Genomic DNA, 9,333 nt, shown 5'->3' with positions numbered 1-9,333 from the left:
GGGGGTGGGGCTGGGTGGGGAGGGGATTGGGGAGGGTGAGATAAATTAGCCATTAATATTCTCATCAGCTCGTTCGATGTTAAATTTTGAAATTGCAGGGAAAAAATAATTAAACATAAACTAATGACCAAGTTTGGTTACATTTAGGCAATTTAGCCCACCACCAACTTACTAACCACATGACCATCATGGGTTGATCCAAGGAATAGAGCACTCAAACCCATCTCATTGTTCAAATTTCAGCTTGAAACAAGCATGGGAAGTTATTTGAAAAGTGAGTTTAAATGTCCATAATGCTACAAGTATTCTATTTCACATTAAAGGACTCTAGTGGTGTTTTTGTAAATTTTTTTTCTAGGGCTCATTTTTGGGGCACCTATCATATTTCTTTGAGGATGGCTGTCAAAATGGTCCACTCTGACATGGACTCACCCACATGGCCAGATACTGGAGAATAGTAATTTGGTGACAACCTAATGAAATAATCATAACTCGTTAGAAAACAAAAACCACCAAGAAAAGCTGGAGATCATAGGGTTAACATCTCTCAGTTGAATTGGAGGGGTCTAATGTTCATACATGAGACAAGCGTGACATACTAGAATTAGCCAATGCTCTTCCTAAGTACCTACATTGTCCTAAGTCCTAACAACATACATATAAGGATAAGGTGGCTGGGAAAAAGCCACATCACTAAAACATTGAGAAAAAAATGTAGTGTCAAACCAATCCCCAGCATCAATGTGATGTGTTCAACATACAAATGATCAAACCCACAACCTGATAGGTGCCCAATTGCTAGAAACAACCATCAGTATGTCCAGATGATTTGACAGGTTTGTTTGGATTGTGAAAAAAATGCTTAAAAAGGGCTACAAGAAAAAGTTGGAGGTCAGACTGCTGATTGTTACTTCCTAACACCCCCCCCAACTCCCCAGGGACACTGATGATTTTGGAATAAGAGATCTCTAAAGTGGGACCTATTATGGGTGGGTCCTGGTCCATACATATACAGTGACATTTTGGTAGTAGGGAACCAATTTACAAGGTGGCCCTCTAGAAGGGTCATTCCCACTTAATAATGGGTGAGCATGTGTGTGTGTGTGTGTGTGTGTGAGAGAGAGAGAGAGAGAAGCTTGCTTGCAAACCTTTGTCTGAGAAGGACTGTCAACAGCTGAGATAGCTGTGGGTTAGAGGCCCTAGCCTGAGAGCCTATCCCACCCACAACTATCCCCCCATTGACCTCCTTTTGTTTTTATCTTCTACCTTTATTTCTCCTATTGTGTCTGAGTATGGTGAGGATTGTTTGAGATCTGATGAAGAGTTCTTTAAACCTGATTCATAGTTATATTGCTTCTGTGAATCAAAGCATGCAATGGTCTGTGGAGGAAGAATTATGGGGACCTGATCGATCATCAATACCTTCCTGTTCGGAATTCTATTTCAGCCCATATTTTGGGGTTTTGTTGGGACCCCCAACTAGGTCACTCGACTGGGAGAACAAGGCCAGTGGAGGCCTGCGTTTCGTGTTATTAAATTTCTCCAGATTGGGACCCCCAACTAGGTCACTCAACCAGGAGAACAAGGCCATCAGAGGCCTGCATTTCGTGTTAATAAATTTCTCCAGATTTTGTCAATACCTTCCTGTTCGGAATTCTACTCCAGCCCACATTTCGGAGATTTGTTGGGACTCCCAACTAGGTCACTCACCCAGGAGAACAAGGCCAGCAGAGGCCTGTGTTTCGAGTCATTAAATTTCTCCAGATTTTGCCCTAACTCTACCCTAGATTAAAGAAGTATCATATCTTAGTGTTCTACCATCAGTTCCAGAAGTTTTCACTTGTTGACCTAATTTCAAGTATTGTTTCAGCTCCCATTATTAGGTCTAACCTAAGTTTAGGTAATTTGTTTGGAGCTTTATTATTGTGTTATTGGTGTTGATTACATCTGTAATCAGCTTGACATTAGTCCACTTTCTCTTCACTTCCCTCTCTAACCCCTGTTAAGTTTTTCTCTTCCCTTTTTCCTCTCAACTCTGTTAAGTTTTCCTCTTCTCTTCTCTCCCTGTCATCCCTGTTTAAGCTTTCCTCTTTCTCTCTCACCCTGTTAAGTTTCTCTGCCCTTCTTCCTCCCACCCTTTTTTAAGTTTCTCTTCCCTTCTCTCTCCCAACCATGTTAAGTTTTTCTCTTCATTTGTCCCCATATTGAAGTTTGCAGTAAAGTAAGATCATTGAGTTTCCAACGCATCCCAAAGCTTAAAACCCTGGCTCTACCCCGCTCAAAACCCTATGTTCATTTTATTTCAAACCACATTCTTCTTTTCTTAAATTTTCTTCAAAAATCCTTCTTAAAACTTCCTCTTTTTATTAAAACATGTCTCTATTTCTTCTGTAGTTTCTAACTTAAAATTTTAAATTTGAATATAAATGCATTTATTATTTCCTCAAAATCTACATTTTAAGAAAAACATCCAAGTAGATATAACCCCTGCCAAGGGTGTTCCTAAAAAAACAGACCATAGTTTCCACGGTGCCAAGCTGATCGGGGTGGAAGAAATTCAAGGTGACACCAGCAAGGTGTCTAGTCGCCACTCCAGGCTGAGCCGCCTGGACGCCTAGGCATCGCCTAGACAACTATGAAACAAACTATTAACTGTCAAATCAGTTTCAGTGGGAAGGGGTTGTAAGTCTAAATTACACCAAGCCATGGTGGCACTTAGATTTTAAATGCTCAATCCGCGCCTAACCTGTTAATTGCCATTAAAAAAACTACCAACATAGGACCCTCTCTTTTCTGCTTTAGTAATAAACGTTTATATTTTTCCAAGCAAGAATACACAAAACGGGTGATACCTTCGACGATCTAGTTCACTTTGTGGCCTTTCTGGAAGTTTGTGAACATCAAGGTACACAACTCCATTTCTCTTGTGCACTCCCATTTCCCAAGGCTCGTGCCTATTATAAGCAGTTGCCAATATCTACAAAAAAAAAAGAAAAAGAAAAAAAGAGATGAGCACGCATGATATTGAATGAGTAAAAAAGATACAATTCCCCAGACTTCAAGAGACCATGTTCAAGAACTGCAGAGAAACTTCTCGAACTCAATCAGATGGAAAATAAATTAGACCAATACTTTACATTATTATTATTATTATTATACAATGACGTTGTCCATCAGGAAGAAATAAAAAGAAAAATAATAATAAGCCATTATATAATAAAGTTGACAGTTACCTTGTTAAGATTGTTGCGGAAAGTCTGTGAAACAGAGACAAAGAAAGCAAATATTATAAACCCAAAAGAAGTGCCTTTCCTACCCATGCAGTAAGACGCAATAAGGTTCTTACCACAAAGTGAATATTTTGGAGTGGAATTTTCTTGTCTCTGATGCAATCAAGAAGGTCACCAAACCCTTGGCTGCCCAATTCTGATTAAAAAGAAGAAAAAGCGTTTCCTGCATAAATTAGCTTCAAGCCCAAAAACCCTCAAGGAAAAAAAGTAGACTAAAAACATCTTTCTGGTGAATTTCCCCCTTAAATCTACTTTTGTTATGCATACCTTTTTTAGCAATAAAAGATTCAAACCCTTGATTCAAATCAGCTCCAACATCTTCTGTAATAAGGCGCTTAAAAAGTCTCTAGCAGTGTTAATACCAAGAGTGTGAGTTAGACATATTAAACATCACCATGCATGAGCAAGAATTAAGAAAGCTTGTTGCTATACTGGGTCACTGAGGGCTTACAAGGCTTTGGTCATCAAAGTAAACATCGCCACCTTCGACGCGGCTATAACAAGCGACTTCGCAGGGCTATTGGATAAATACAGCATAGCAATTTGTTTTCAGAACACAAGGAAATAAATAAATAAAGATAGAAATTATGAGCTCTGCACTTTAGGTAACAAGAAATAAGGATGGTCTATTTCAATGGCCTACAAATACATATTGCCCAGATGTGGGACCCAAAGTCCAATGGGTCCCAGCAGTTGGACAATGCCGAAAACGTAAAAAATGAAAAAGTAATCAGATAACTAAAACCAACAAATTACAGATCCATCAACAGTTTATTATCGAATTTTCAGTATAAAAAAGAACACAATTTCCAAGGGTGTTCCAACATTCACTCTCTCCCACCACCCTCCGTTCTTCCTCTCCACACTCACCCCCTGGCCCTCTGTCTCCCACTGCCCTCTCTTCACTACAACCAGCCTCAACATCTCTTCCTCTCCTCCACCGCTCTCCATTGATTCTCCCCACCCCCCTGCTGTGCCACCCTCAGTTATTGTGAATGGTCTTCATATTTTGAATTTATGCTTGTGATAGAAGTTTTTTGTGGGGCAAACCTGAAAAGGAGTTGAAGTGAAAGGGGAAATGAAACTCATGATTGCGGAAAGGATGTGTTCCCTGGGTTAATTATCAACTTTTGTGCACCGTCTGGTTGACCTGTTGGATAGAGTTCCAGCATGGATGAAGTTTCAGATTTCGTTGATTTTGTCTTGTTCTTAGGAGGGTTGTCTCATCCACCCGTTTGAAGCTCTGCCAAGAAGACAGTTCCATTCCCTTTCCTCTGCACAATGACACTTTGTTTTTATCTAAAGAAGGGAATTCCAACTGCGATGCACCCCAAAACAAGGTCTGAAGGTAGGTCTGGCAATAAATTTAGAACCAGTCTTGTTGCAGGTCATGGTTCACATGATGGGTGATTTGGAAGGACAAGATCCTAGGTGTCAGATCGCCCTAAGGTAGTGAGGTTAACCCAAAAGTTTCAGGATAAACTGGAATGAGACGAAGGACCTGTAGCCCTTTCTTCTTGAGCCAGCAGTGCTGCTAAAAGGGGAACAAGTATGACTATGACACGGTCGGAAAACTCAGCAACAAAGTAGGGAAAGTAATGGAGCAGAGAAGGGATATGGGAGGTGTAAAGGGATGAAATACCTGGAAGAGATAAACACAGAACAAATTTGAGTACAGGAATTAGAGAAGAAGAGAACAAGTGAACAACCGCCGCTCCACATCCGTAAGAGGTAAACCAAGTTCAAATTTCATTCAGTCAATCCATCCAATGATGTGAATACATGGCTACTTAAATAAGAAAAACTTGTAATTCTCTACCTAATAAGAAAATAGAAACCGAAGTAAGTAGGAAAATAGTTTAGGAAAAGAAACTGAACTAGCCTAGGGATCTACTACCCAGCTCTAAAATAAAACAAACCAAAACAAAAAAGGAAATTACAGAAAGTAATCCTAACAAATAAGCAAAACACCTATCTAACCAAGCTTGAAACTGTGTCAAAAAGAGAATGAACTAAATTACCTCCTGAAATAAAGTACATTTCCTAGATAAAGTTTCTTCACTCTTTGTAAGCTTCAAATCAGAAACAAAACGTTCATCATGACGGCCATTTGAAAATTTATTGCCAAAACCATAGTTCTGCCTTTGATGATAAGGCCCAGGACGAGGGAGGATGCCATGCCCTCTATCATTATGGTATCCAGACTGCCAGCGACCACGCCCAAAAGTCCCTCTAGCATGGTTGTTATTGTTTCGGATAGGAGGTAGTACTGCAATGTAGAACGAAATCCAGCAAGAAAAGAATAAGAACTCATTTGGCCTTGGAAAGAAAAACCTAGTGTAATGAGCACCTTCAACACAAATGCATATCAATAAAGTGGTTATGGCGACAACAACAGGAAAATAATCCAACAAGTATCAATAAAAGGAACCAAAACTGTTTCCCACATTTAGACTTAAAAGCACACAACCATAACCACTAAACAATTAAAACAACAGTAGTGTTGACTATTGACTTGTTTTTTATGTTCATTCTACTGTTTAAGTGGCGGTTTAAAAGGTTCAACAGAGAATCCACAAGGCAGTCATACAGAAACAAAAATCTCCTCTATTAACATTGTATTGACAAGATCCCACCACACTCATGCAGTTAACTTTCTCTCAAGAGGTCCAATTATCATCAGACTTCCTAAGAAACAATCCCAAGCAACACCTTCATGACTCCATCTTCAACTTTGCTTCATTGACGTCAGCACCGCTTGGGTTAAATTTACATATTGATTCTGGAGACGCTAACTAATCCTAGCTATTATTACTTTTCACACAATGTGGTTACCATGCTGTCCTAAAAACTATCAACACAGATCCCTAACAAACTTCTTTTCCTTTTTCATTGCTCATGTAATACATATTCCTAACATCTATGTTTGGTTGCAAGGGATATTTAAGGGGAAGGGAAGTGAAATTTTCATTAAAAGAAACTTTTATAATCATTACTCCATGTGATTGTATAAAATACATTTTTTTAACCATATTTAGTAATGACACATTTTACATGCAATTTTATGTTTACATAGTATAGAAAAGGGTTTTGGATGCAAAGTAAAGTGAACTTTAAACACCAAATAAGGAATAATTTGAATGATATAGTCACATGGGGTAATGATTACAAACATTTCTTTTTTAAGTATGAAAATTTCACTTCCCTTCCCTTTAATTCCCCTTGCAACCAATTGGAGCCAAAAGCATAACTTGCAAATTTGCAATTCATTGGACAGACAAGAAGCAAGTGATAAATGGCATCTCCATCCACACTTAAATCCACCAATCTAATGAGTGCAAAAGCCCAAACTCATAGTGGCCTAGTGGTACTTACTGAAAAACCCTCTAGGCCATGGGAAACAAAGACCAAGGAATGCGTCACTACGACGGATCAACATTACATAAGCTGATGGCTATTATAAAATGGGGGGAGGTCAAAAAGGACATTGATCAATGTAGGGAGATTAGACATTATGAATTATCGTTTAACAGGAGTGGTTTGCCTTCAGAGTCTGATGGAAGAACATGATTCGTCTAGAAAACCCAAATAGTTGGAAAAAGGTTTAGTTGAGTGTAGAACTCATGTCGTTGACCCATCTAATTGACAGAAAAATATCAACTAAGAACTATATTCATCTAAAGATGGAAATTACTATGATAAACATGTGGAAAACTGAAATATGTACTTGTCACCTCACTCAACCATATTTAATAATACATATATATACACTCCATGAATAGATACAGTGGAGGCCTAGGTCAAGTCAAAAAATGATGTTTCTGGTCATCTTGATGAAATAGGGAATCTGAATCTCTCAGCATGTGTCATGTGTTACCTCCCTATTTTCTATTCTGTTATTTTGTTCTTGATTATTCCTTTTTATTAGGCTATCCCTAGTTCAGCAGCAGGCCCTGTGATTGTAGTATTGTACTTTCTGTCAAGTCCTTCCAATTAATGAATGATCTCTTTAATGATTAAAGAAACAGAAAATTAACTACCCATTTTAAACATTATAATAAAGGTTAGAAGAAGTAACCATGTTCAAAAGCAAGAATAAAAGAAGAATGAAGGGACAACAACCAGAGAATACACAAGCTTGCATCAGTGGTAATGTCCCCAAGTATTGTACATGAGAGCTGGGATCACATGCATCCAGTCTTGACCAGCAAAACACAAATGCACTAGCAATAAGCCCAGAATAGGCCATCAAAGTAATAACCCATGACAGTAACAAAAAAGTAATAATAACAAAGAATGGACCATGATAAGTTGGCATACAAAAGGAGGCAAGATTCAGAGAATCAAGTAGGGCATTCTTCTAATTGAGGATCCCTAGCGACTGAAGGAGATACGGTTAATTTGAAGACCTAAAAAGAAGTTCCAGCCAAGCAAAGAAGCTAGATTGATAGGAGGTTAACAAGAAGTAGAAAGTTGGAAATAGGACTGCTTTCAAGTAATTCAACGTATGCATGTAGTGAAATTGCAACACCCTACACGGGTACCAAACGAAAAACATCACTATCCAATATCCAAACCCTTAATGATGATGTTAACAGATGGCTCCAGTGATGCAACAGAACATTTGAAAGTTCAACTTGAATTTTCACTTAGAAGTGCAAACTAATTCACTTAGCAATGGACTTCCCTAACGAATTATTCACTATATTAGGCCTCCAAACTTCGAATTCAATCATAAAATATTCTATGATCAACTAAAAAAGAACAATTCAATTAATAAACATTAAAGACAAAAATTAAATAAGAAAAAAACCCGGAAAAACAATGTGAGTGGGGATAAATGAACGGTGTATGCTCAAAATTATTAAACCCCACCAATAATCAATCCAATCCATAAAAGTATCAAAATCAGAAAAGCCCATCTGAGAAATACTGACCAGGCACCGAATAACGGCTCGTAGCGGGGGTTCTACAGTATTCTTCATTATCAGAACCAAAGAGATCTTTCTCTTCTGAGGCACTTGGCTTCTCTGCTTCTTCTCCATCTTCTTCTTCATCTTCTCCATCGCTGCTACTAGCACTGCCGCTTCCACTACCACTACTACTAGACTCTCCACCGCTACCGTTGGAAGAAGAGGCAGAGGAAGACGAAGATGAAGACGAAGAAGAAGAGTGGTGACTGTCTTCTTCGTCCTTCACGGGCTCGGGCTCTCCTTCCTGCTCGGACTCTTCTTCACCGAATAAATCAGCATCTTGTTCTGAGAAATCCATTTGCGTACTCAAGTAAGGAAATTTATGACGCCAGGCCAAACACAATAGCGATTAGGCTCAATCAAAATCAATCTCTGCAATAGAAACGCAAAAACATTTATATACACGGTCGATTTAACAGAGATTCGGTGTCGATTCGTTTGATGGGGGAGAAAGGACGATTCTTCTCCCCGAGTAGAGTCGTTGAGTCTGGGATTTGTGAAAAAATTGAAGGGTGTTTGGAGCTTCGCTTGGAACCGTATTAACGATTCCGCTCCCAGACTTGATTGGTTGGGTCTGGACTCTAGACTCCGGACTCTGGCCTCTGGACTGGGAAAAAAGTTTGAAGGTATTTAAATAGTTTGGCTGACGCATGGGAATGAAACTTGGGCCTGGAGATCAGCCCATGCAGGCCCAACATAGCATAACAGGATTTGGCCCAGGCTGAGCCCAACTACTCCATTAGATTAGTTAGGCCCGTTGGCCTGATTGTGTTTCCTTCTCAAGCTGCTTTTGTCGCAGATCGCCAAATCACTGATAATATTGTCATTACACAAAAAAATTTCATTCTATTAAAAGGAAAAAAAGTAAATCTGGGTTTATTGCAATCAAACTTGACATGGCTAAAGTCTATGATAAACTAGAATGGGGATTCTTGCTACCCATTTTCAAATTCCTCGGATTCGGAAAGAAATGAAATGATTTGATAAACCATCTTTATCAGTACCATTTTTTTTCTCAATTAAGTTGAATGGCTTCGCTTTTTTTCACTTCCACTCCACGAGGGGTATCA

At 38.9% G+C, this 9,333-nt stretch overlaps 1 protein-coding gene across 1 annotated transcript in view; it reads right to left on the bottom strand.

The window, feature by feature from the left end:
• Positions 1-8,860, bottom strand: part of LOC122088503 (NAD-capped RNA hydrolase DXO1) — a 13,030-nt gene extending 4,170 nt beyond the window's left edge. The window contains exons 1-7 of the mRNA XM_042657793.1: positions 8,228-8,860; positions 5,312-5,559; positions 3,742-3,807; positions 3,558-3,636; positions 3,347-3,426; positions 3,234-3,257; positions 2,853-2,977 (exon numbers count right to left, since the gene is read on the bottom strand). Of these exons, the coding sequence (XP_042513727.1) occupies positions 2,853-2,977; positions 3,234-3,257; positions 3,347-3,426; positions 3,558-3,636; positions 3,742-3,807; positions 5,312-5,559; positions 8,228-8,561 (956 nt within the window). The 5' untranslated portion in view covers positions 8,562-8,860. The remainder of the gene's footprint in view (positions 1-2,852; positions 2,978-3,233; positions 3,258-3,346; positions 3,427-3,557; positions 3,637-3,741; positions 3,808-5,311; positions 5,560-8,227) is intronic.
• Between the last annotated feature and the right edge of the window lie 473 nt (positions 8,861-9,333).

This window comes from Macadamia integrifolia, chromosome 2 (assembly GCF_013358625.1).
Source record: "Macadamia integrifolia cultivar HAES 741 chromosome 2, SCU_Mint_v3, whole genome shotgun sequence".
Lineage (NCBI taxonomy): Eukaryota > Viridiplantae > Streptophyta > Magnoliopsida > Proteales > Proteaceae > Macadamia > Macadamia integrifolia.
The sequence above is the reverse complement of the archived record's forward strand: the minus strand, read 5'-3'. Positions and strand labels throughout refer to the sequence as shown.